The following is a 27,440-nucleotide window of genomic DNA, read 5'->3' on the forward strand; positions in this document are numbered from 1 at the left end:
TCATTCTTGTTTGTTTTTGATTTGGTGATGGTGTCTAGATTATGTGTGGGATTCTATTCCTTTTTTTCTTTTGGCTGTTGATAAAGTGGGGTTATCTATTGCCTGTATTTTTCTGGTTGTAGTTAACTTCCTTGGCTTTCAGTTTTCCTTCCAGAACTTTCTGTAGGGCTGGATTGCTGGATATGTATTGTTTGAATCTGCTTTTTGTCATGGAATATCTTGTTTTCTCCATCTATATTGATTGAAAGCTTTTCTCAGTATTGTAGTCTGGGCTGGCATCCATGGACTTTTAGTGTAGGTAGAATATCTATCCAGGACCTTCTGGCTTTCAGAGTTTCCATGGGAAAGTCAGGTGTGATTCTGATAGGTTTGCCTTTATAAATTACTTGACCCTTTTCCTTTTCTGCTCTTAATATTTTCTCTTTATTCTGTATGTTTGGTGTTTTGTTATTATGTGGGGACTCCTTTTTTGGTTCAGTCTATTTGGTGTTCTGTAGGCTTCTTGTATTTTCATTGGCATATCTTTCTTTAGGTCAGGAAAGTTTTCTTCTATGATTTTGTTGGTTATGTTTTCTGCACCTTTGAGTTGGATTTCTTCACCTTCTTCTATACTTATTATTCTTAGGTTTTGTCTTTTCATGGTATCCCATATTTCCTGGATATTTTGTGTTAGGGATTTGTTGGACTTAAGATTTTCTTTGGTTGATGAATCTATTTCTGCTAGTGTGTCTTCAACTCCTGAGATTCTCTCTTCCATCTCTTGTATTTTGTTGGTTATGCTTGCATCTGTAGTTCCTGATCATTTACCCAGCTTTTCTATTTCTAGCATTCCCTCAGATTGTGCTTTCTTTATTGTCTCTATTTCAGTTTTTAGGTCTTGAATTGTTTCCTTGAGAGATTTGTTGATATCTTGTATTTTTGGTTTGTTTTTTCTTCCATTTCTTTAAGAGATTTTTCTTATGTCTTCTTTGAGGTCCTCTATCATTTTCATGAGGATATTTTTAAGGTCATTCTCTTCTGGTTCATCTGCATTGTGATGTTCAGGTCTTGCTGGTGTATGGTTCTTAGTCTCCGGTGGTGTCATATTGGGTTTTCTGCTGTTGAATGTGCTTTTAACTTGTCCCCTTATCATCCTTTGTTCTGGTGGGTGTAGCAGGAATCTCTTCCTCTCCTGGTGGGTATGGGACCAAGGTTCCTTTCTGGTAGAGGCAAACAGATCCAATACTCTGATGTCTGTCCTCTTCTCGTGGATGGAGGTGGCACTGTTACCGTGGACTCAGCAGTGTTCAGGTGTGCTGGCAGGTGGATGGAGTCGGAACTGCCTTCAGGGGCTCGGGAGTGTCTGGTTTGTCGGATTCCACTGCTGAGTTCGGATCCGGTGAACAGATCCCTGGAGTCAGATGTCTCTGAGCAGGGCCTCGGAATTGAAAACAGCCCCTGACCTACCTGGGCCGGTGGATGGAGGCAGAACTGCACCAGGGTCTTGGTGTGTGGGTACACACCACTGAATTCGGGTCTGGTGAGCAGATCCCTGGCATCAGATCTAATTGTTCCATTTTTAAATCATCTTTTAGGTAATCATACAGAGATCTAACACTCTCCATTGTAATGGGTTTCTCATTTTTAAATTTTTTTAAATTTAAATTTGAAACAAGATTTTTTTACATGTCAATCCCCATTCCCTCTCCTTCCCCTCCTCCCCTGGCCCTCACTAACACCCTATCTATCCAATACCATTTGGCTCCCCATGGAGAGTGAGGCCTTCCATGGGAGTTCCTCAGAATCTGTCATATTCTTTGGGATAAGGCCTAGGCCCTCCCCCATGTGTCTAGGCTGAGGGAGTATCCCTCTATGTGAAATGGGCTTCCAAAGTCCATTCCTATGCTAGAGACAAGTACTGATCTACTGCAAGAGTCCCCATAGATTTCTGAGGCCTCCTCGCTGACACCCATGTTCATGGCTTCTGGATCAGTTCCATGCTGGTTTCCCAGTGATCAATCTGGGGGCCGAGAGCTCTCCCTTATTCAGGTCAGCTGTTTCTGTGGGTTTCACCAGCCTGGTCTTGACCCCTTTGCTCATCAGTCCTCTTCTGCAACTGGATTCCAGTTCAGTTCAGTTTTTAGCTGAAGGCTCTAGGATGGTATATAAGTTAGTTGTCAATCTCATTATCAGGGGAAGGTTTCTAAGGTAGCCTCTCCACTGTTGCTTTGATGGTTAGTTAGTGCCATCCTTGTAGATCTCTTAACATTTCCCTAGTGCCTGATTTCACTTTAAACCTATACTGACTTCCTCTTTGATGGTATCTCTTATTTTGCTCTCCTCTATTCTTCCCCCTACAAACCTTCCTGCTCCCTTATATACTCCTCATTTTTAATGTGTGAAAAATCTCTCTTTTTATACTAATTCTTTCCTTTAAGAATTCCTTGTAGTCTTACCAAATCTGCAGACAGTGTCATTGAACTGTGAGAGTAGCAAATCTGAATCTGATAACCAGCTTGTGGCCATTGGCAGAGAGTGTCAGCCCAAGGAGAGGGGCTTTAGGGAAAGCCTGCAGCTCACAGGCAGGGGGAGCCAGAAAGGGAGAGGGATACAGAGCAGTCTGTCTGAAAAAAATGCACATGGGATTGTTAGGAAGAAACACATGTGTTAGATATGACCTGAAAGCAAAAGCCAGTTTCTCTAGGGTATTTATGTCTTCCAGAGTTTAGAGCCTAGGTGCCTCTGGAGTTTGGGTGTCAGTTGAAGACTGTTTAGAGAGGCTACAACAGGCAAATCTCAAATATCTCAAAGCGTTGGGGAAAAAGCAAAAGAAAACCTAGCCATCTGGCCAGGTACTCCAGAGGGAGCCCCGTGTGTAGCTCCAGCCTGGGCTAGTGGCTTCAAAGGCAAATAGCTTTATTTGTGAATTTGTACCTTAATGTTGGACACCAACTGTAAAATGAATAATTAAAACCTAGAGACTGATGTTGGGGTTCAAGCTGAAGATCAGAGAAACAAAGTAGCTGACCATAAGCTATTATTTCTACCTCAGGCTGAAAGGGCTGTCCACTCCTCAACATGGCTGGAGAATAAATCTTTGAAATTCAATACTAAATACCCCATTTCTATTTTTATATACCACTCTAGAGCTGGGATTAAAGGTGATTTCCTTTGTGTGAGCTGTTTCTCTTTTAGACTGATTCACCCTAATATAACACTGAGTGGCCTTGAACTTATAGAGATCCATCTGCCTTTCTCTCCTGAATCCTGGGATTAAAGGAGTATACCACCACCACCTGGTTTCTATGGCTAACTAGTATGGCTCCTGGAATTATAGGTGTGTATCATCACTGCCTGGTTCTATGGTGTTTGTTAGCTTTGCATTTATATTTCCAGTAGCTTTTTAAAACAATAAATAATATATCACCACAGCTTTTTACTTATTAGAAAATATCAAGAAACATGGTCTAAATTGATGTGGTAGGTTATAGCTATAATTCCAGCAGTGAAGAAATTTTGTCAACAGGATTGAGACCAGCCTGGGGTACATAATAATATGACATTACAACTGCCTCAAAACAAATACACAAAAAGAAAACACAGACATACACAAAGTTAAAAAAAAACAACAAAAAACAGAAACAAAAGAGAACCAAAGCCTAAGTATGTAGCTCAGTGGTAGAATATTTGCTGAGCATGCTCAAAGTCTTATATTTTGATAATCCCACACCATGAAAATTTCATTAATAAGATTACTTCTTATGGAATGACAGCAATGTTCACAGTAAATATTATGCATGAATAAAAAGCTATAAATGTTTACAGCAAGTTTCACAGTGGAAATGTGTGTGCTTTAAGGGCATCCTGAAATACACTTAGCTGTAATAAGCATAATTCAAAAACAAGAAGTAACTTTTTCTAATAGTAAAATAAGGGAAAATTTCCAACAGGCTAACAAAATTAGGAATTGCAGAATGTCAGTCACCTCTTTTTACTAGTGGTTTTGCTAAGAACACTGGTTTAACTTTCTCACAGACATGTTTACCTTCTCAGTCTTCAAATATTGGTTATGTAAATGACTTCCATCCTTTGTTATACTAAGTTAATTCTTCCCTTTCTGTCAGTATCAGCTCTCATCATGCAGCTTCCTCTTTCCAGTATCTGTTAAGAGGATCGCAGAAAATTATGAGTTAGAGTGTCATTCAAGAGGCGATTCAGTTCTGCTTTTACTCTTGGACCTAAGAAGGATCAGTCCAGAAAAGCTCAACTTGTCCCCCAACTGGAGACTCAGTTCCCTCCACCAAAACCACTTCTGGTTCGAGGAACAGGTAACAGCTTCTTTTATTGTTTTTCTATCAAATGATCAAACATACTCTAGAGAGTTTCAGATGGTGTGACTTGTGAGTGGGATTGATGGATGGGGTAGCCATGTTGCTTGTGTTAGAGCTGGATGACTCTGGCAGCATGTGAAAACAGGAGGTTACCACTGGTTATATTCTTCTGAGTGTTCTTTGACTTCTGCTGTGTGCTAAGAAAATAAGATCTACGGTTTGATGGAGTTCATTACTCTTGATATGGTTAAATATTTATATATCCATTTTGAAGAAGTCTTGATAGGAGCCAAGTAAGAAGGCTCAGTGTGTAAAGTATTCACTACACAAGACTGACTGACCACCTGAGTTTGATCCTTGAGAACCACATTATCAGATTTAATCCTTCATGGGCATTAGCTAATGAATGCTTTATAGTGAATAAATTTATTTTGATATAGATTCCTCTGGCAACATCATATACTACAATGATATATATGTACATGGAATGATTTGAGATTAAAACTTCAGGTTGTATACTGCTATTCCCCTCTATTGCTCCCACAACCCACCCCTGCAATATCCCTTTCTACTTTCCTGGTTGCTGCAGTTACTCCAGGTTATGTAGCATGTATGAAGACGTGGGTCCAGAATCCTCAGATGCTAGAGAACATGTAGTATTTGCTTTCTGAGTCTGGGCCACCCCATGCAGTAAGATCTTTTCTAGTTCTATGTATCAGGCCTGACCCTGGAGAAAAATGTGTAGGCAGTGATTGGGTAGAGAGGTTGGACATCTCAGTTGTTTGGGATTTAACCAAAGAAATATTTATGTTTCTTGGAGCCCAAAGCATTAATCAACTGCAGAATTAACCATCATATATTGTTTCAAAGGTAGTGTCTGGGAGAACTCTAAGAGTCATATATAATTGAAAAGACTGTAAGAACATTTTATTTTCATGTATTTATCAAAATATATAAATAGTTTTAAAGGAAAGATTTGTATCCATCCACAAAGCTTTGACTATTATTTGAATTGATAGTATAGAAGTGTTTCAATGATTTTTCAGTGGTACCAATTTTGCCTAAAAATTTATAAATGTTGAATATTTTAAAGAAATAAGCTGTGCCAATATTTCAATAACTTTTTAATTCTTTCTATGTTTGCTAATAGTAAATGCTGTGAAGGGTAGAGATATAAATTACAGAAATCTTCAAAGACTTCTTACCTCTAGTGGAAATCAGGGTCAGCCCATGTAAGTTAGGGTGTTTTGAACATTAGGGGGCTTACACAGACCCACCCCTCCCCACCACACTGCAGCATCAGATCTAGATACCTTCCTAAAGGTGGGCATTTTAACTTTTTCTTTAGAAATCACTCAAGGCCAAATTTTAACACAGACCATACTTAGCTTACTTCCAAGATGAGTGACGAGGAGATCACTTATGCAACTTTGAGATTCCATAAGTCTTCTTCAGGGCTGCAGGATGGAGGGAGGCCTGATGAGACTCAAGTGCCCAGTGAAGCTAGCCACAGAGGTAAGTGTTTCCAGTGTCTGAATTCACCTGATTTTTATGCATTGTAACTTTTGATATTTGAAAACAATGTCCAATTGACTTCTATTGAAGATTATAACCCTCCATTTTAGCTGGGCTTAGTGATGCACAGGGGTAGGAGGGAGATAAATGAGTATTAGTGGGAGAATAACCACTTACAAAGTTGCTCAAAAATGAATTTAAAAATGAACTAATCAATTTTTTAAAATAAAAAAGGAAAGGAAAACAATAGCTATTTTTAACAATTAGCTGGTAACAGAGAAGGCAAGACAGGTCAATAGAAGTCTGTAAGAAATACCAGCGAACGCCAGGTGTTGGTGGCACACGCCTTTAATCCCAGCACTCGGGAGGCAGAGGCAGACGGATCGCTATGAGTTAGAGGTCAGCCTGGTCTACAGAGTGAATTCCAGGACAGGCTCCAAAGCTACACAGAGAAACCCTGACTCAAAAAAAAATAGAAAGAAAGAAAGAAAGAAAGAAAGAAAGAAAGAAAGAAAGAAAGAAAGAAAGAAAAGAAATTCCTGCGAAGTGGCAAGTGAATACATTCTAAAAAATTTGAGAAACCATTAGATTTTTATTATTTAGTCTAGTCAAGAAAGATTCTGAAACCTAAAAAAGTTGTAAACTAGAATCTGAAGAAAACCAAATGTTCTAGAGAAATGGAATCTGACAGATACATAAAGTATGCATTTGGGATGATACTTTTACTCTAGCAGAAGGTGTTTCCATTGTCTTAAATATTTCCAACATCCAATGCAAGGAAACAGCAAAGGTAGTCCATCCCAAGAGGAGGCTTCTTCCCGGGAAGAAGGCTGCAGAGGAAGAGACTGGATGAGAGAAGGTATTGGGAATGGGGATGACTAAACCACATTATACATTTGCAGAAACGTCAAAGTAATTACGTTTATTAATAAAAAGAGGAAACTTTGATTTCTCTTCTCTGTTTCTGCTTACTCTGCATGAACTTTAACAGTTGAAGTCCTAGCTGAGAACCTTAATTTCTTAGACATAGTGATAATCATAGGCTTGGCTTCCAGATTTCCCAACACCCTCAGATATACCAAGATGTTTAGTATTGTTTAAAAAAATGGAGTTTGTGATAAAGAAGAGAGTTGACTTTAGGCCCCTTTACAGATGAACCTGTATACAGGATAGCTCCAGAATAGCCATGGTTCCTTATCAGTTCTCAAAATCATCTATCCCTCTTTCTTTCCATCTCTACTCCAGTTATGCTCCTTTGGTTGCCTGCACTATACAGCTTTGGTTCTTTTACTTGGGTTGTGTCTGTGCCTCCAGTGCTTTCTGAAAGATGCACTTAGGATCCTGTATAATTAGGTGAGGGGCATGTGCCTGTCATCCAGCTACTTCCGGGCTGATTCAGGAGGATTGAGACTATAAGATCAAAGGTAAAATAAGTCTGAAATCCTGCGGAACTTCACACAAGTAGGATTTCCACCATGGTTGCCTTTTAGGTAGAAATCTACAAATTTGAAAGCATATTTTCAGTCAGCATTTAATGATGGACTTCAGTAAAATTTTTATACAGACCAATATCTTATTGTTTCCATGCTACACAAAATAGTAATTAGTATTGGGATGTGGTCTTTTCATATTGATTAGTTTCTTGGTTGTTCTTTGTTTGTTTGTTTTGACTTAAGAGTGCTCAGTCCCCTGGTACCTCATTGCAATACCTCTGGGAATCCTTTGTTCCATTCTGCTGGTGACTGTTGCAGTGCTGGTGAAACACAGTGAGTAACTGGTATCCATCCTCTTTGCCTTTCTGCCTAAGTAATAGCTTTAGAGAAAAATTATGCAATTAACAACTCTGTTTATTGTTCTGTTTATAATCACAGGATGTCCTAGTTAGCTCTGGACATCATTATTTTTTACCTGACACAGGACAGTGTCCTGTTCTCACACATACCTATTTTGTTAATTCTGGGGCTGTTGGGAGCTGCCTTGATCTATCTCATTCTTGCTACTGTTCCTTATGAGAACTTGTTTGTAGTCTGCATTCTGAGCTTAGGTGATTGTGAATTTTTTTATTTTTATTTATCTAAAAAATTATTTTTCATTTTATATACCAACCCCAGTTCCCCATTCCTTCCCTTTTCCTGACCCCCACCTCCCCCCTTTTCACTCCCTATACACTCCTCAGAGGAGATAAAGCTTTCCTTAGGGAGTCAACAAAGTCTGGAATAACAAGTTGAGGCAGGATCAAGCCTCTCCCCCGTGTATCTAGGCTGAGCATGGTATCCCACCATAGGGAATGGGCTCCAAAAAGCCAGCTAAAAATCTGGGATAGGTCCTGGTGCCAATGCCAGGCTCCCCAAAAAGATCAATCCACATAACTGTCACCCACATTCAGAGGGCCTAGTCAGGTCCCATGCGGGTTCCCCAGCTGACAGTCCATAGTCTGTGATCTCCCACTAGTTGGGTTCAGCACACCCCCTTGTTGACATATTCCCTACTCACTCTCTTCAAGTGAACTTGAGGAACTCAGCCTGGTGCTTGGTTGTGGATCGTTGCATCTGTTTCCATCAGTTACTGGATGTAGGTTCTAGGATGACAATTAGGGTAGTCACTAAACTGATTAAAGGGGAGGGCCATTCCAAGCCCTCTACACTGTTGCTAGGAATCTTAGCTGAGGTCCCCATTGTGGATTCCTGAGAATTTCTTTAGCACCAGGTTTCTCCCTAATCCCACAATGGTTCCCTCTATCTAGATTTCTCTTTCATTGCTTTTTCCCGTCTGTCTCTCACCAACTGGGTCCTTTGGTCCCTCATGTTCCCATTACTCTCCCTTCTAGTTTACCCAGGACATCTTAACCATTTTCATTTCCTGGGGCCTTTCCTGTGTGTCCCTCTTAGGGTCCCCCTTTTTACCTAGGTTCTCCAGGGTTATGGATTGTAGCCTGATTAACCTTTGCTTTACATCTAAGATACATGTATGAATGAGTACATACTGAGTCTGTCTATCTTGGTCTAGTTTACATCAAAAATTATCCACCATGACCAAGTGATTATGAATAATATGTAAACATTCTGTGAGAAACAGAAGTGTAAACAAAATGATGAAGTTCTTTTCATTTTTCTCTGTGTGTACTGAGTGAAGAGACTTCTTTGTGCAGAGATGTTAAAACTTTATTCTATCCCTTCAGATTTTAGAGGAAATCACTGCAATACTGTGCTAAGATAATGCTATATATTTGGATATTTTGCTTTTCCTTGGGTACAATGATAATTGCGTCATTTCTTAATGTTTCTTAGTTCACAATGTCATACTCTATTAAGTATTCACTGAATATTTTACCTAGATACTTATTTGAAATGTTTGTGCTGTGAAATTTAAGTAATTGGAAGTGTGGCACATCCACTATAATTTTTTCCAGCTGTATTGTTTACTTTATATTAAAGTTACCCCCACAGAGAGAAATTCATGTTTCCATTCCTATAGCAAATTAATTGAAGTGTTACTTTCTTAATGTCAAAGTACCAGTTAAAGTAATGATAAGTGTTGGTTGTCACATGGCTTTTCTCTATTATCTTAAATTTCAATATTTACTCATTATTAGTATTTTTTGGTGTTATATCTGCTACTAATTTCAGTTTTTCAGTATAGTCAAGAAAAACATGAATTGCAGAAAACTCTAAATGATCTCCATCAAGAGTACAGCACCATGCAAAATGACAGCTACTTAAGGGAAGAAATGTTGAGAAATAAGTCTATAGAGTTTGAGGCCCTCAGAGAACACCTGGACTCCCTCAACAGAAAACAGAACAGATGCCGTGGGGAAACTAAAGTTGTTTTGGATTGCAAACAGCGCACAGGTAAGAAGGGGGTCTTGAATAATGAATTGCTTTATTCTGTATTGTTTCTTCTCCAGAAGATTTGAAGTCCAATCAGCAGCTTACAATGCTGGTGATCTGCCTGTTAATGGCTAAGGATTTCCTTATCTCATGTAGGGGCCTGGAACCCCAGAAATTACTTTTTGAATTAGGAGAATTTTATAACTTCTAGATTACAGTGGCTGTCTGTCTTCTACTGCTGCAATGGGTGGAACTGCAAGTCAGAAATGCTAACAGTTCAGGATCATTTGGTTTGTGTGTAAACCAGAGGCTCCAGCTTAGTTGCTAACAGAATCTGGAAGTTTACAGTAAGAGTATACTTACCAAACTCTTAGGCTGACATGGACTTATCGCTTTCATATGCATGCAGTCATAAAAATAATTGTGTGTGTGTGTGTGTGTGTGTGTGTGTGTGTGTGTGTGTGTGTGTGTGTGTGTATGTGTGTGTGTTCCTTCTGCAATGGCATGAGAGAGTTGGCCCATTTGTGACCATAGTGAAGCTCCCAGAAGCACATTTTGGAGCTGAAGTGTCAGACAGGGTTTTATTTTGTAGCTCAAACTGTCTTAGCATCTACTTCATAGCCAAGGCTGGTGTAGAAGTCATTACTCTTCCTAGGCTGGTCTCAAACTGGTTGTGATCCTCCTGTCTCACACTGTGTAGTGCCTAGGTCATAGGCATACACCATCATGCCCAGCCAATTTACTTAATTTTAAAGGCTAAATAGTATTCCTTAGTGTGCATGTGCAACATTTTTTCTACTGATTTATCCACAATGGACACATCAGTTGTTTCTATATATCTACTGTTATAAATAATAGTGTATAGAACATGGGCATGCAAGGGTCTCTCAACATTCTAGAATTTTAATTTCTTAGAGCCATGAAATTTTATTTAGTTATAGATATGTAATTAAAACAATGCTCTAATAACGGAATACTAGAACATAAGAATTTTCACCATCCCCTTTTCTGTTGTAGGCAAACATGTTGAAGCACGGTGGTTCTGCTGTGGCATAAAATGTTATTATTTCATCATGGATGGTAAACAGTGGACTGGATGTAAACAGACCTGCCAGAACTGCAGCTTATCCCTTTTGAAGATAGAGGATGATGACGAACTGGTACTGTATATGCTTCTTTATTCTCTGAGTCCTTCTTCAACACCTGGATAGTGAGATACTGAGCCCAGGCTTGTTTGTTCAAAAGAGGGAACTTTAAGTGTTGTACATGGTTTGCCTGTAATGTGAGCAAAAACTGTGCAGTAAGAGTATCCTAACCTACTCCTTCCTGTTCTGGGTCTAGTCTCAGAACATGGGGTCTGTTATGAGGTGACTTGTTACTAAAAAGACAGTCATGTCTTTGCAAGTCCTTCTCTTTCTCAGGAATCTGTTACAGGGCCTTACATATAAGCATGTTTCCTATGGACCTGTGAGGGACAGGTATGTATCTCCGTAGAGTGCCAACTATAACCAGAGAGGCTGCAGTCTTGGGCTTGCTTTTTGGAAGTGAGAAGTGAGACTACCTGAGATGAGTAATTATTGGATGAAATAGAGAAAGTAACTGACCTCTGGGCCAATATGCAGAATAGAAATTACATGAGAACCATGGAATTTAATAGTTTTACCAGTTAGTTGCACTGTGATTATCAATCAAACTGTCCATAATCTTTACTTTGTACTATTTTCATTTTTTAGATGTCTAGTTTTAGAAATGAGTAATTAAAAGAAAACAAAGGTGCCAAGGTGCTGACATTTTGTTTAAATTATTACTAACAACATCTCTTCTAATATGAAGACTATTTTTTTCTAGAGAAATGCTTGAAGCATCAGTTTGAAACTTGTCATTTAGTACATGGCACAAAATTTATACACCAATTTAAAACATGTATAAAAACTACAACATAAAAGAATTTTTAATGTCAAATAATAATGCAAGTTGCTAGTTGATATAGTAAGCATAATTAAATTTAAACTCACATTTAAATATATTAGGTTATTGAATTTTTACAAATATCTGTCCCTTTCCTCCTCAATTTCTGTCACTTCCAGGTCTGAATTTCAAAATGGTTTTCTCTGTGGAGCATGGAGTTTAATGGGCAGCTTTTCACACAGGATTTTCATCTTAATGAATTTGCTTTGAAGACAGGCCATTATTTACCATATGAACATTTTCCATGTGCCTCTGTAGTCTTTGAGAACATACATTTGAATAATTTTATAGAGTGTCAGAAATTATATAACAAATCATGAATGCAGTATGGTTTGTTTTTCAGAGCCACAAGCAGGAATATTGTGAATTCAGGGTCAGCCTTGGTTACATAGTGAGACTTGGCCTAAGAAACACAGACATAAATAATGTCATGAATCCAGTATTTGTAGACACCAGAAGCTTTCATTTTGAATAACTTGTGTAACTGACATCGGTTTAGACATAAATGATCGACTCGAGGGAAATCACTTTAAAAATGAACTTGGAGGGACTGAAGCACTGGAGGACAGGACAGCAGAGAAGTGACATAAGAATGCCTGGGACCTGTTATGATTTTTCTTTCCTCACCAAACAGAGAAATTTTATCATCAGATGTGCTATTTTTTCTCTTACAGAAGTTCCTTCAGCCGAAAATCAATCCACATAGTTTCTGGATTGGATTATCATATGTTACAAAGAAAAGAAAATGGCAATGGATTAACAATAGCCCACCCAAACTGTGAGTTTCCTGAGCCCTCATACTCTAACACTGGTGTACAGTTGAGAGGAGTGTGTGCAAAGGTTTTCTCTAATTTCACATGCCTTTTCACTTTGTCCATGGAGCTCTCAGGTAAGGACAAGGCCATGTCTGAGCAAGTGTTAGATAAGGAAGAGGAATGGTCTGGAAGCTAACTGCTCACGATGTAATACTGAACCCAGCTAGGACTGTGTGCTCTAAGATGCACAGGACACAGCAAATCAAAAGATTAAGATGATTCGAAGTGACTGGATCACCCTGACAGACACAATGAGTATGAATATCCCAAATTTTAACTTGACTTGTTTCTGTCGTTAGCATATAAAATTGTTTGTTATGTATAAGTATAAAAACATCTTAATATGTGCACATATGCATATCTACTTTCAGCTCTACAGTTATTAATTTCTAGTCTCATAGAAGAGTATACTCGCTGCTTTTCTTAATAAATATTTCTTGAAAATCTCATACATACAGAGAATGAACTATGATCCTATCCCCCCTACTTTCCCTCTCAGTCTTCCCATGAGTGTACCCTAAAGGGTTCGCCTCTAACTTTTTCTTGTTGATGCTGTCCATTGGTGCATGGTTATAGGCCATTCACTGGAGCAAGGGTACCTATCAGTGACTGCACCCACAATAAAGAATGAATCTTTCATATCCAACAACTACCACCTAACAATAATTATTTATTAAATGGTAGTGGGCAGCTCTCTATTTATGCTGGAATTTCGGCTGGCTAATCATGAGCAGATTGCATATAGCTAACCACAGTAGCTATGAATTTGTGCTTGGGACACCCATGGTATGTTCAGAAGTCAGCTTTTTACAGAACTTTTCCTCATCAATTGGCTATTATATTCTTTCTGCTTCCTCTTCCCTGATATTCCCTGAATCTTTGGGGTGGTGCTGCTGGGAGGAAGTTGATGATGATGTCTCCATAGGACTGAACACACTTTCTCATCTCTTGAGCATTTTGAGCAGTCCTGCTACTCTGTACAACCTACTGCACAAAGAAACTTTTCTGACCAAGGTTGACAACAATTCTGGTATAAACACAAATACCAAAAGTGTAGTTTGACCACTTGACCACTTAGCAATGTGATTGTAATAGGTTCCACCTTAGGGCCTGTGACCTCCCCAATCATGGGCTTTTGATTTAGACTACAATACTAAACATGACATCCCCCATACGATAAAGACCTCACATACAATAAGAAATAATTAGTCATCCTATGACAATAGTACCATGGGGCACATATTGCCTAGCTAGTCAGTATTGTGTCATGCAGGGTCCAGTGCTTGGTAAGAGCACTCATAAACTTTCTCTCCCTGAAGTCTGCAAAGCATGTCTTGAGCTTCTGAAACCTAGCCTTAGTGAAGATTTTTCCAGATTCGTTTGAGATTGACTTCTCTATATCCTGGCACCAACCTCAACATATATGTAGAGGGCCTGGGTCATTCCCAGGAAGGCTCCCTAGTTATGGTTTAGACTCTGTTGTTTCAGTAGGTTTTCTTGTGATGTCCTTGACACCACTGGCTCCTACAATCCTTCCTCTCTCTTCTCAGCAGGATTCCCTGAGCTCAACCTAATGGTTTACTGTGGACTTGTGCATCTGTTTCCATCTGTTGTGGGATGATGCCTCTCTGATGACAATTGGGGTAGTCACCGATCTGATCTCAGGAGATGGCGAGTTCACTCTACATATCCAGTATTCCTAGAAGTCTTAGCTGGGTTCATCCTTACAGATTCTCTGGAGTTTCTCATGCAACAGGTTCTACTTGACCCCAAAATTACAAACCCGGTCCATCCAGCCTCAACTCTATCCCCCAAGTTCCCATCCCCAGCTGCCCCCAGTCCACCCAGCAGATTTCTTCAATTACCCCTTCCCAGGGAGATACATGTATTTCCCACTGGACCCTCCCTGTTACCTAGCCTCTTTGTGTCTGTGGATTATAGCTTGGTTATCCTTTCCTTTATGGGTGATATCCACTTATACATAAATACATAGTATGTTTATCTTTCTGGGTCTGGGTTACCTCACTCAGGATGGTTTATTCTAGTTCCCTCCATTTGCCTGCAAATTTCATGATGATGTCATTGTTTTTAACAACCGAGTAATACTCCATTGTGTAAATGTACCAAAATTTTGTTATCCATTCTTTAGTTTTGGAACATCTAGGTTATGAATAAAGCCACTATGAACATAATTGAGCAGGTGTCCTTATGGTACAATTGAGTATCCTTTGCTATATTCCCAACATTGGTATAGCTGGGTCTTGATGTAGGTTGATTCCCAATTTTCTGAGAAAATGCCATACAATTTCCAAAGAGGCTGTACAAGTTTGCACTCCCACCAGCAATGGATGAGTGTTCCCCTTGCTCCACATCCTCTCTAGCATAAGCTGTAATCAGTGTTTTTTATCTTAGCTATTTTAACAGGTGTAAGATGGAATCTCAGAGTAATTTTGATTTGCATTTTCTTGATGGCTATGGGTGTTAATTTTTTTAGTTAATCTTGTATACAGCAATTTCCATAAAGGTGTTTATTAGCTGAGGAGTTCCCTGGTAGAATTTTTGGAGTTGCTTATTAATATTATCGTGCCATTGGCAAATAGTGATACTTTGGCTTCTTCTTTCCCAATTCCCCTTAATCACCTTTGATTGTCTTATTGTTCTTTCTAGAAGTTCAAGTAGTATATTGAATAAATATTGGAGACAGTAGACAGCCTGTCTCTTTCCTTATATTACTGGATATACTTTGAGTTTTTCACCATTTAAAATGATGTTGGCTATCTGCTTCCTGTACATTGCTCTTATTGTATTTAGGAATTTCTCCAAGACTTTGATCACAAAGGGGTGTTGGATTTTGTCAAAGGCTTTTTCAGCATCCAATGAGATGATCATGTGATTTTTTTCTTTCTGTTTGTTTATATTGTGTATTAATTGACAGATTTTCATATGTGGAACCATTGCTGCATCTCAAGGAATTCCACTTGTTCATGGTAGATGATTTTGATTTGTTCTTGGATTTTTGGTTTGTCAGTATTTTATTATTTTTATGTTCATTCTCATGAAGGAAATTGGTGTGCCATTCTCTTTCTTTGTTAAATCTTTGTGTGGACTGGATATCAGGGTAACTGTGGTCTTATAAAAAGAATTTGGCAATGTCCCTTCACTTTTTATTTTTGGAATAATTTGAGGAGTATTGGTAGAATTCTTCTTTGAAATTCTGGTAGAATTCTGCCTTAAAACTGTCTGGCCCTGGGTTTTCTTATTGTTGTTTTTACTGTTGGGAGACTTTTAATGACTGTTTCTATTTCCTTATGGGTTATAAATCTATTTATATTGTCTTTCTGATCTTGATTTAATTTTGGCATGTTGCATTTATCATGAAATATCCCTATTTCTTTTAAATTTCTAATTTTGTGAAGTACAGGTTTTTAAAGTATGACCTAATGGTTGCCTAGGTTTCCTCAATGTCTGTTGTTAAATACCCCTTCTCCTTCCTGATTTTGTGGATTTGGGCAGTCTCTCTCTCTGCCATTTACTTAGTTTGTATAAGGGTTTGTCTATCTTGTTGATTTGCTCACAGAATCAACTCTTTGATTCATTATATTGTTCTCTTTGTTTCTACTTTATTGGTTTCCACCCTCAGTTTGATTATTTCCTACAGTCTACTCCTATGGGTTTGTTTGCTTCTTTTTGTTCTAGATATTTCTGGTCTTCTGCCAAGTTGTTAGTATAAAAATTCTCCAAATCTTTTAGGGAGACACTTAGTGCTATGAACTTTCCTGGTCATCATGCTTTCACTGTGTTCCATGACTTTGAGTATGTTGTGCATTCATTTTCATTGACTTCTTGGAAGTCCTAAATTTCTTTCTTTATTGAACCAGTGGTAACTCAGTAGAGAGTTGTGCAGTTTCCATGAGTTTTTTCAGCTTTCTGTACTTTGTAGTGTTGTTGAACTCCAACCACTAAGTATGTGGTTAATTTTGGAGAAGGTTCCAAGAGATGCTGAGAAGAATATATATTCATTTGTGTTTGAGTAAAATGTTCTATTGGTATTGGTTATGTCCATTTGTGTCACAGAATGTTAGTTTCATTATTTCTCTGTTTAGTTTCTCATTTCTCTCTGGATGTCCTGTCCATTGGTGTGAGTAGGGTATTGTAAGCACCTACTATTAATGTGTGGATTTGATATGTAAGCTAAGCTTTAGTAATATTTATTTTGCAAATGTGGGTACTCTTGTGTTTGAGGCATATTTGTTCAGAATTGAAATGTCATCTCGGTGAATTTATCCTTTAATGAATATGAAATGTTCTTCTCCATCTCTTTCAATTAATTTTTGGTTGAAGTTCATTTTGTTAGATATTAGGATAATAGCTACACCAACTTGTTTCTCATGTCTTTTTGATTGGAAAATGTTTTTCCAACCCTTACTCTAAGGTAATGTCTGTCTTGAGGTGTGTTTCTCCCATGCAGCAAAAGGATAGATCCTATTTTCATAGCCACTTTTGGATTGTGTCTCTATTGATAAATTTTGTCCATTAATATTGAGAAATATTAGTGACCAGTGATTGTTGATTCTTGTTATTTGTTGTTGTTTTATTATTGCTGTTTTCATTGTTGTTGTTGGTGGTGGTTTTGTGTGTGTGTGTGTGTGTGTGTGTGTGTGTGTGTGTGTGTGTGAGTGTGTGTGTTTGTGTGTGTTTTGTTGTGTTTGTTTCTCATCTTTGGGCTTTCATGGTGTGGTATTATCTATTGCCTATGTTTTCATGGTACTTCTTTGGTTTGTTGTTTTCCTTTCGTACCTTTTGTAGTGCTATGTTTGTGGATAGATATTGATTAAATTTGACTTTGTCATAAAGTATCTTGTTTTGTCTATCTATAATGATTGAAAATTTTTCTGAGTATAATAGTCTGGAATGGCATCCATGGTATCTCAGAATCTGCAAGATGACTGTCTAGGCTCTTTGGGCTTTTAAAGTCTTCATTGAAAAGTTGTGTGTAATTCTGATAGGTCTGGCTTTATATGTTACTTGGCTTTGCTCTTTGTAGTTTGTAAGGATAAGCCTTCCTGCTACCCGCCTGAGTTCCTCCCACCACCACGTTAGGGCCCCAAGTAAACACACAGAAACTTATATTAGGTACAATGCTGATGGCCAATGACTAGGATTTCTTATCTGCTAGCTCAGTCTTAATTTTCAACCGTAACTATTAATCTATATAATTTATAAAAACTTATCTCATCGAGGATGCCAGTGGAATGCATCCTCTTACCAGGATCATGTGGAGACACCATAGAGAAGAGAGGAGGAGGAAGAGAGTGATTTCCTGCTTGTCCCTGCTTATATTCTGAGTCTGACTGCTATATCACTTCCTGCCTGCTTTTCTACACAAGACTGCTCTTTACTACATTTCCCAGAATCCTCCTCGACTCCTAGTCCCGCCTAACTTGCTTCCCTATTGGCCAATAGTACTTTATTTATCAACCAATAATAGAAACATATACACAGAAGGATGTCCCCCATCAGTAGTTTTTAATATTCTTTCTTTATTCTGTATAGTTAGTGTTTTTATTGTTATGTTGTAAAGGGATTTTTTTTTCTGGTCCGGTCTGTGTTCTGTAATCTTCTTGCATCTTTATTGGTGTGTCCTTATTAGGTTGGGAGAACTTTTTCTATGATTTTGTTGAACATATTTTCTCAGCCTTTGAAGAGGGTTTCTTCTCCCTCTTCTATTACTATTACTCATACGTTTTCTCTTTTCATTGCATCCCTGATTTCCTGGATGTTTTGTGTTAGGAATTTTTAGATTTAATATTTTTTGACTGATGAATCTATTCCCTCTAATATACCTTCAACACCTGAGATTCTTTTTTTCCATTTCTTGTATGTTGTTGGTGATACTTGCATCTGTAGTTCCTGTTCACTTATCCAGGGTTTCCATTTCTAGAAATTTTAAGTCTTAGTCTGTGAGGCTGGATCACCTTAGCTAGTCCCCTCAAAATTGAAATTGTTCTGAGACGTTTGTAGTACAAAGTCAATCTTAAGTTGGTATTATTCAGCTTAATGTTGTTGTCATAGTCCTGGTGAAAATGTCATCTGCAGGGTCCCCTCTTTTTTGTTATTTGTCTGTTTTGTTTTTCAAGAAATGTTTTCTTTGTGTTGACAGTCCTGGCTGTCCCAAAACTCACTTTATAGAGGAGGCTGGCCTCAAACTCATTGAGAGCTGAGTGCTTCTACCTCCTAAGTGGTGAGATTAAAAGTGTTATGACCTCAACCACCCTGCTGGAATTCCATCTTCTTTTTGGAGACTTTAGAGATCACATTATGTATAATGATTTTTTTGGTTGGCAAATTTTCCAGGTTGTTCTCTCTTCTTCTTTGGATGTTTTAAGTTCTTCAAGATGGTTGTTTTTATTTTCCTGGAAAGACAAAAGCAAAACCCTTCCTCAATGCTAACTTTGGGGAAGTTCCTAATTTAATCTTTATCAATTTTGGTTTATGGTTTCTCTTAAAAATTTTTTCATTTTATCTTCTAAAGCTTTTCTATTACCCAGGGCAATATGTTTTCTTTCAATAGGTATTAGATTATTTAATTGTTCTGCGGAGGATTTTCATCCATGAAGGCAGGAAATGAATGAACTGGTTTTGGCACAGGGACTTTTGAGAGTTCCCAAAGGCAAATATTACCTTGATAATCTCTTGCTGATCTACATTCCTTAGTTCAATGACTCCCTTTGCCATACCTTCTTCATAATCCAGAAGAGAGGTTCATTCTGTTTGAATTATATTTATAAAAAGAATTGTTCCTAGAAATGTGCTGTTTTCAGGTGAAGTTGTCTGCCACAGTGAAAACATTTGACACACTTTTTCTTTAAGCCTCTTGAAGTCACCTCTCCTATCCATGTACCATTATCATGACCACGACCTTCATATTTAAGTGTATCTAGATACAATCCTCCAGAGGAACTGACCTTGCATTTAAAGGCCTAATTATCCTTTTGCATTGTGCATTAGCATCTTCAAAAGCCAGAGCTTTAATTATTATTTTATGGCATCTGAGTCTGATATCATTACATTGACTTCTAATGACAGTCTTTGTAAGAAGTCAGTGAATGCTTCCTTTGGGCCCTGAATAACTTTTATAAAGGATTCAATTTTCTTTCCTGCTTCTCAAATTCTGTCTCAAGCTATCAAAGCTGCTGCATTGCATAAACCCAACAGGTGATCATCATGTTGACTTTGTCTTTCTAAAGTAGCACAATATCCTTCTCTAATAATTTGATCTTGGGAGATATCTATACCTCTAGATTTAGCCCACTCTTGAATATTCTTAGCCTCTCCTCTGAACCATGAAGTCCATTGTAATTGTGGTCCAGGCTCTAGCACAGCTTTAATCAAATCTACCCAATCTATAGGGATAACCCTATTACATACTTACCACCTGTGTATCATCTGCCTCACAGATGGTGAATAGATGCCATATGAGACTACAGCTTTCTTGAACTTCCCTAAATTAAACACTGTCATAGGCTTTCAAGGAGCTTTTATAGAAGTTTTTTCATTGGTACTTCCTGTAAGTTTACTGGATGGATATATTAATTATTCTTCTCTCAAGACCTTAGGTGGTTCGTTTTTAAACTTAAAATGCAATGCTTTGTTTCCCCACTTAATTTCTCAGTCTGGGTTTGAATATCTCTATAATTTTAATAACTTTTTCTCAGGCCTGCATCTTAGCAGTCATATCAACCACCACTTTCAGGGATACACCAAGAATTATAAAACCACCAACAAAGATTATCAAAATGATAATTAACAGTATGTCACTCCTGGTTAAGTTGATTATCCCTTCATTTTCCATTTTTAAACTATCCATTATGTAATCATATGGAGATCTACTCTCTATTTTAATAGTTTTCCATTTTTTAGTGTGGGGAAAAACTCTCTCTTTTAACTAATTCCTTCCTTTAAGAATTTCCAATTGACTTGTGAAATCTGCTGACAATGTCAGTGAGCTTGAGGTGTAGCACATTTGAATCAGAGAACTAGCTTGTGGCCATGAGCAGAAAGTGTTATTCCGAAAAGAGGAGCTCTAGAAAGAGCCTGAATGCCTCCTGAGTTTGGGTGGCAGCTGAAGACCATTTAGAAAACTACAACCAGAGAATCTCACACTTGCTCAAAGGTTTGAGGAGAAAACCTAGTTGGTTGAGCAGGGACTCAGGCAGGAGGGAGTCAAGTGGGAGTCCCACATGCAGTTCAGGCTTATGCCTGTGCCAGTGGACTTAAAGTGGTCTTTTCATGAATCCCCACTTTAATATTGGGTGCCAATTGTAACATGAAAAGTAAAAGACTCAGAGACAGATATTGGGGCTCAAACTTCAAGCTGAAGATAAGAAAAGCAAAGAAACTGGACACTAGTTCTTCCCCCTACCTCAGCTGAGACCAGAGGGGTGATTCTCAAACTGCTCCAGACTTCACTGGTCCTCAAAATTCTATGATCTCCTCAACATGCTAGAGACTCTCTCAGAATGTGGCCCTATCCTCAATGTAGCTGGAGAACAAATGACAGCTCTAAGATCCTGTTGCTGTCTTAAATACCTCTCATGAGTCCTGGGATTAAAGGTGTGTGAGCTCACGTGCTGAGACCATCATTTTCTAAGGTGCTTCTCTTTAGGACTGGATATATTTCATGTAGCTCATTGTGGCCTTGAACTAACAGAGATCTGTCTACCTCTATCTTCCAAGAAATGAGATTAAAGTCGTGTACCACTACTGCCTGATCTCTATAGCTTGAGTCTCATTTTTCCTTCTGGATCCTCAAGCAAGCTTTAATGAATCATAAATAATATATCACCACATCACTGCCCCAAGACCACTTTTTATGAATTTAGAGACAGCAAATTCCTTTAGTAAAACAAATCAATTCTATAGTCTGTATATTTTTGTCAATAAACTTTGTTTTTAAAATAATTTCCTTAATCAATATAAGGTTCAAATTTTAATAACTGCCCATTATATGTTTTGTTTTGTAGTGATTTGATGACAATGGAATCATTAAAGGAAGGTGGAAACTGTGCATTTCTTAGTTTGAGAGGTATACAACCTGATGACTGTGGTAGAACCCATCCCTGTATCTGTGAAAAGAGAATGAATAAAATACGTGATTCAGTGTGCAGCATGAAGAAAAAGTAAAAATGGAACATTTTATTGTCTTTGGTGGTTTCCTGTGATGATTTCTGAATACTTAAGGACTGAATGTCTTAACCACAGGACTCAATCAGCCAAGCAAACAGAGTAATGGATAGGAAAGAGAAGAAATATTCTGAAACCTGACTTAACACATCAGAAGCCATTTTACTTCCTGTAAAACACAGCAGCTTATGTCTATAGAATGGATGCCATTTGTTCCAAGCCTGCAGTATCATTCTCTTTGTGACCTGGTTGACACACAAATCCAAATACAGAACATTGAAAAACAGCACTCACATCTCACTAGGATAATCCATTTTTATAGGCCCAATGCTCAGACATCACAATTAAGAAATAGCATGTAGTTGCGGGTTTCTGTTTTCAGCTGGTTGGTTAGTATTTTCTAGTTTTTGTATATAGAACAATTTATTTTTTTAAAACATTCCTTTGCTGTAAATTGTATTTCTGGATTTGATGCATAGTGCACACTATTCAAGGAACTCATACAACCACCCGTAATCTGTATGTGTTCTCACCCTGCACTCTGTCTCACTAATTTGCTGAGACGTTGAGTCCACATTAGATACAGTAATACTAATTGAGACCCACTGGATGTCATGGCTGAAACATAATCTTATAGGTCCATGAGTTTTGGTGCAGCCTAATCTGCATAGTAAGTTTGAGGGGATTGTGGGCTACAGAGTGACACTGTCTTGTGAAGCATACTAATAATTATGATGGTAATAATAAAACTAAACTCTCCATAGATATTTCCTAAGGACAAGGAATTTTTTGTATCATCATACTTAAACTATAAAACTCTAGAAATTTAGTATTGACCAAATACTATGCTCTATTCCACAACCCATATTCGTATTTGTCGGTTTTCTGCATCCTGTCACTGTCAATATTTCCTCACATTCACTATCATCAGTGAATTCACTTGTAATGTTCTTTAGATCTAAAATTGTTATTTACTTATGGTGTGTGTTTTTGGGCCTTGATATTAAAAAGATCAAATTTTACCTTGTAGTGTTTACGTAATGAAATATAGCCAGTCTAAGTCATGAGCAATATGAGTTTTAAAAACTATGTGCTTCTGTTCAAGAACCATCGTGCAGGCTATTTTTATATCAGCTTGACACAAGTTAGATACATCTGAGGGGGAGAACCTCCATTGAGTAAGTCCTCAATAAGATCTAGCAGAAGGCAAGCCTACAGGGAATTTTACTAATTAGTGATTCATTGGGTGGAGCTAGTTATTGTGGGTAGTGCCATCCCTGGGCTGGTGTTCCTGGATTCCATAAGAAAGGAGGCTGAGCAAGCCATGGGAAGCGTCAAGTAACCAGCATTCCCGTTATGCTCTCTGCATCAGCTTCTGCTTCCTGGTTCCTGCTTGGTTTTACTGCCTGTCTTGACTTCCTTCAGTGATGGACTGTTATTTGGAATGTTAGCAAAAACAATCCCTTCTTCTCCTCGAGTTGTATTGGTCATGGTGTTTCATCACAGCAATAGACACCCTAAGAGACCAGTAAAACCATAAGAGGGATTTTTTTAACCACCCAAAGTTCTTTTCTGCCCCTTGACTTCCCCACCTGTGCTCAGGTAAGCAGGTATTTGCTCTCTTGTACTGTAAATTAGTAAGGCACATTCCACAGTTTCATATACTAAGTACAGATTTGTGATTGGTTCCATATTTCCTTGCATCTTTTACTATTATTATTATCAATCATTATTAATTTTAACTAACTAAATAAAGCCTTTTCATGGATCGGTGGTTCACTGTTTTTGTTTAAAAGCACTTTTCTATTTTCAAATGTTCCATAATATTTTACATTCACATGTGAATATATGATGTGAATCTAAGTTTTGACAATTATGAAGAGAATTATGCTGATTTGTGTTAGTCACTGTGTGAACACAAATTCAGTGCTTTTTAGTAAACATCTGGAACTTTGATTTTAGAATCTTTGTGTTAAGTGAAGTTTCATTCAACAAGGAAATTCTAGCAAGTTTCACATGGATTACATAATCTTACTTTCTCTGCAAGATGGAAGAGTTCCCTTTTCCTCTCAATTTTGCCAAGACAATACTCTCAATGCTTTCAATTTTTACTATTGTGATGAGTTGAGGAATTCACATTTCTCTAAGAGCTAATGATACCAACCATTGTTATTTTTAAGAACTTATTGGTCACTCATGTTTTCCTCTGTCAAATATCTGTTTATATTTTCAGTACTTTGGGAGATTGTGAGATTGCTGGGACTGAATTTACGACCTTTGTAAAATTCTTCCCCCCTATTTTTAAAAAAAAATTCATAACAGACACTTATTGAATACTTCCTGTGTATTTGTCAATAGACAGGGAATTTAAATCAACTTTACTCTTCAGAGAAAGGTGTTTAACTATATTTTATTTTGAATATATTTTAATGGAAATAGATACTTTTAATAACAATCTATTCTGATTAGGGCTTACTCTCCCTCGTCTCCTCCCAGATCCTTCCTACTTTCCTCACCCACCCAATTTCACACTCTTTGCTTCTCTCTCTATTTTGGATGCAAATGCATCTAAATGATAATAATATTAATAAAATAATAAAATAAAGTTAGATAAAATTAACAAACAAAACACAAACGGGAAAAATGATCAGAAGAAAAGGAGCCAAGGAAAAAGCCCAAGAAACTCATATAGACACAGAGACAAAAACATTTGCATATACAGAAATCTCATAAACAGCACAAAACTGGAAATAGTAATCTATATGCAAAGGACCTGTAATAAAAAAGGCTCTGACAAAGCATCATGAGACAAAAATCTCCAAAAATGCCACTGAATTCATTTTCTGTTCATCTTCTACTGCTGGTCATGAGGCCTGGCCATAAAAGTGGTTTATGGTATCTTTGAGTCATTTTGATTTGCATTGCCCTGATGGCTAAGGATGCTGAATAATTCTTTAAGTGTATCTTGGCCATTGGAGGTTTCTGTATTGAGAATTCTCTGTTTTAATCTGTATAGCATTTTAGTTGGATTATGTGGTATTTTGATGTGTAGTTTCATGAGTTCTTTGCATATTTTAAACATCAGCCCTCTGTCAAATAGGGTGTTGGTGAAGATCTTCTCCCATTTTGTAGGCTGCAATTGTGTCTTATTGACAGTGTCCTTTGCCTTGAAATGGAAAACAAAATGACTCTGAGATACCCTTTTACACCAATCAGAATGGCTAAAACCAAAAACACTAATGGCAATCTATTTTGGAGAGGATGAGAAATAAGGAAAACACTCCTCCACTGCTGGTGTGATTGCAAACTCACACAGCCACTTTAGAAATTGGTATGGCAGTTTCTCAGAAAATTGGGAATCAATCTAGCTTAAGATTCAGCTACACTGATAATCTACCTCAAGACCCAGCTATACCAATCTTGGGCATATACCTAAAGCATGTTTCAATCATATCACAAGATACTTGCTTAACTATGTTCATAACATTATTTGTAATAACCAGAATCTGGAAACAGCCTAGATTCCCTTCAACAAAAGAATGGATAAAGAAAATGTGGTAAATTTACACAATGTAGTATTAGCAGTGAAAATAAATTACTGTTGCTGGGTCCTAATGGTTTTCAGCTATTCACCTTGAAATTGATATGAACAGTTTTTAGCCCAAAGCTAGTCTTTATTTTGTGTTGTTCAGTTTAATGGTGTTATTATAGTCATGGGGTTGTCATTATGGGGGCCTCTTCCTTCTTTTGGAGACTTCAAAGTTCACTGTTAGGTGGTCATGGTTCACTACAGAAAACTGGTGGAGACTCAAACATGAAATCAAGTACAAGAAGATAGAAGAAGCCCTTATCTAGAATTAGATAATAATCTATATGACCATTAATATTATGACTAAAACTTTAAAATACTTATGTATTAATCTTACAAATTTTGAGATAACATTATAAAACCAGAGGATTATGAAATTAGTGGCAAAATTAGTCCTTAGATATTTTTATTCTGTCACATATCAGGTGGTTCTTTTGATATGACACAGACATTTTTGATTTTAATTTAATAAGCATGCTTGGGTTTACAGAAGGAAAGAGCCATACTTCAACTTGGAAGCTAGCTTTAATCTTACATTGGGCTAGAACTACAAAGAGACCATTTGCATCATTGCTTGTCTGTAGAGAAAAGCAGAAACAAACATTTGGGAAGATTTTTGAAATTTTATCCTGTTGGAAATGTGATATACCAATAGGCCTATTTACTCTTTTTCTTGGGGTAATTATAATGTATTATTTGTTCTTTTTCTTCAGGTGTCTCTTTTGTCTAGTGGTCTCTGGATTCCTTATCTGGATACCTTTATTCTTCTGAAAAGATAAAAAACAAAACCCTTTCCCAACCGTAATCTTGGGGAGGTTCTCTTTTGGCAAGTTATAGCTGATCAAATGAAAAACATTTGTTAGCTGTATAGATTAGATTAGATTAGATTAAATGGCCATGCTGCTTGATGAATTATCACCTCTTCTAATTAAGAGGTATCTTCTTCTAATCAAATCTTCTTATCAATGTTGATGGTATCCATAGCTTTTCTTCTGTGGAAACAAAAACAAAACCCCTTCCCCACTGTAACACATGTCCTGTTTTCCATTCTGAGGCCAACAAATCTTTAAAGTGTACTGGCTGATTTAATTCTGTAGGTTTTTGTCTTATCCAATGTCACTCCACAGCTGTTCTTCCTTTCTCATCAGCATGTAGAGCTGCTGCTCCTTCATTCCCTCTTGATTTTTCCTCTAAGCACAACCCTGTTAAATCTCTTCTTTCATTCTCTCTCTCTCTCTCTCTCTCTCTCTCTCTCTCTCTTCTCTCTCTCTCTCTCTGTCTGTGTGTGTGTGTGTGTGTGTGTGTGTGTGTGTGTGTGTGTGTGTGAACACTAGAGACAGAGATCCCCTAGAATGAGGGGACAGAAACAAATGTGACTAGCTGAAGGTATGCTAGAAGCATTCACAGTCAGCACCCAGTGAACTTTGCTTACACTGTTGAGATGAGTTAATGTTTAAGAGCTGTTTTAAGGGACTTCTGGTGCTTGACTATTGCAGACTTGAGTGATGACTCAGAGATATCAGGGTTTAAAAATATAAAGGGAACATGAGCGATGGCTCAATGGGTGTATTTGTTGGTACATCAGAGAGGTGGTTACAGCAAAATAGAGAAAGACTTTCCATAGGTCATCAGATGACATTCTCAGCTTTCAGGTTGGTGGAAGTTAGTGGTCTATTAATAGGTTTCAAGAAGTTTTTCTCTATTAGTAATGGGATATTGGTTCTGACACTGATGGGCAAGAAATGGCTATTTAAGGGGCTAGAGATATCATATGTCCAGGTAATTAGCCTCTGGACTTACAACATTCCAACATGTCCCCTGTAGTTTTATTCAGTAAATCAGTATTTGATAACACAGCTTCTTTCCAGGAATTCCCATTCACAAACCTAAGGGCAAATCTCACAAGAAGAAAAATTCACCTTATCTCATCTTTAAAAATTGTGAATCTTTTCACACACAACTGGTATACTATAAATGGACAAGAGGCCTTGTGATAGATAATCTATATTAGAGTTCTTTAAGTGTTTATCTACCTTAATCACACCACTTCATTCCTAAAAATTCTAAGTATATTGTAATTTTGTATATCCTGTGAAGTTTATAAACCAACAACAGCAAAATGCTGCAAAACAACTTAATTATTCAGCAGTAGAGGATTATTTGAGTTATACTATATATAGTTGATTAATAATTATATTTGGCTTAAAATATCTCATAGATCAACATTTATAAA

The 27,440-nt window shown here is 37.6% G+C and overlaps 1 protein-coding gene across 1 annotated transcript in view; it reads left to right on the plus strand.

The window, feature by feature from the left end:
* Positions 1–5,710: 5,710 nt before the first annotated feature.
* The window catches only part of LOC100750597 (killer cell lectin-like receptor 2), a 46,971-nt gene continuing 25,241 nt past the window's right edge, over positions 5,711–27,440 (plus strand). Inside the window, exons 1-4 of the mRNA XM_035448729.1 lie at positions 5,711–5,825; positions 7,502–7,591; positions 9,452–9,673; positions 10,670–10,812. Of these exons, the coding sequence (XP_035304620.1) occupies positions 5,711–5,825; positions 7,502–7,591; positions 9,452–9,673; positions 10,670–10,812 (570 nt within the window). The remainder of the gene's footprint in view (positions 5,826–7,501; positions 7,592–9,451; positions 9,674–10,669; positions 10,813–27,440) is intronic.

The sequence above is a fragment of the Cricetulus griseus genome, chromosome 8 (assembly GCF_003668045.3).
Source record: "Cricetulus griseus strain 17A/GY chromosome 8, alternate assembly CriGri-PICRH-1.0, whole genome shotgun sequence".
Classification (NCBI taxonomy): domain Eukaryota; kingdom Metazoa; phylum Chordata; class Mammalia; order Rodentia; family Cricetidae; genus Cricetulus; species Cricetulus griseus.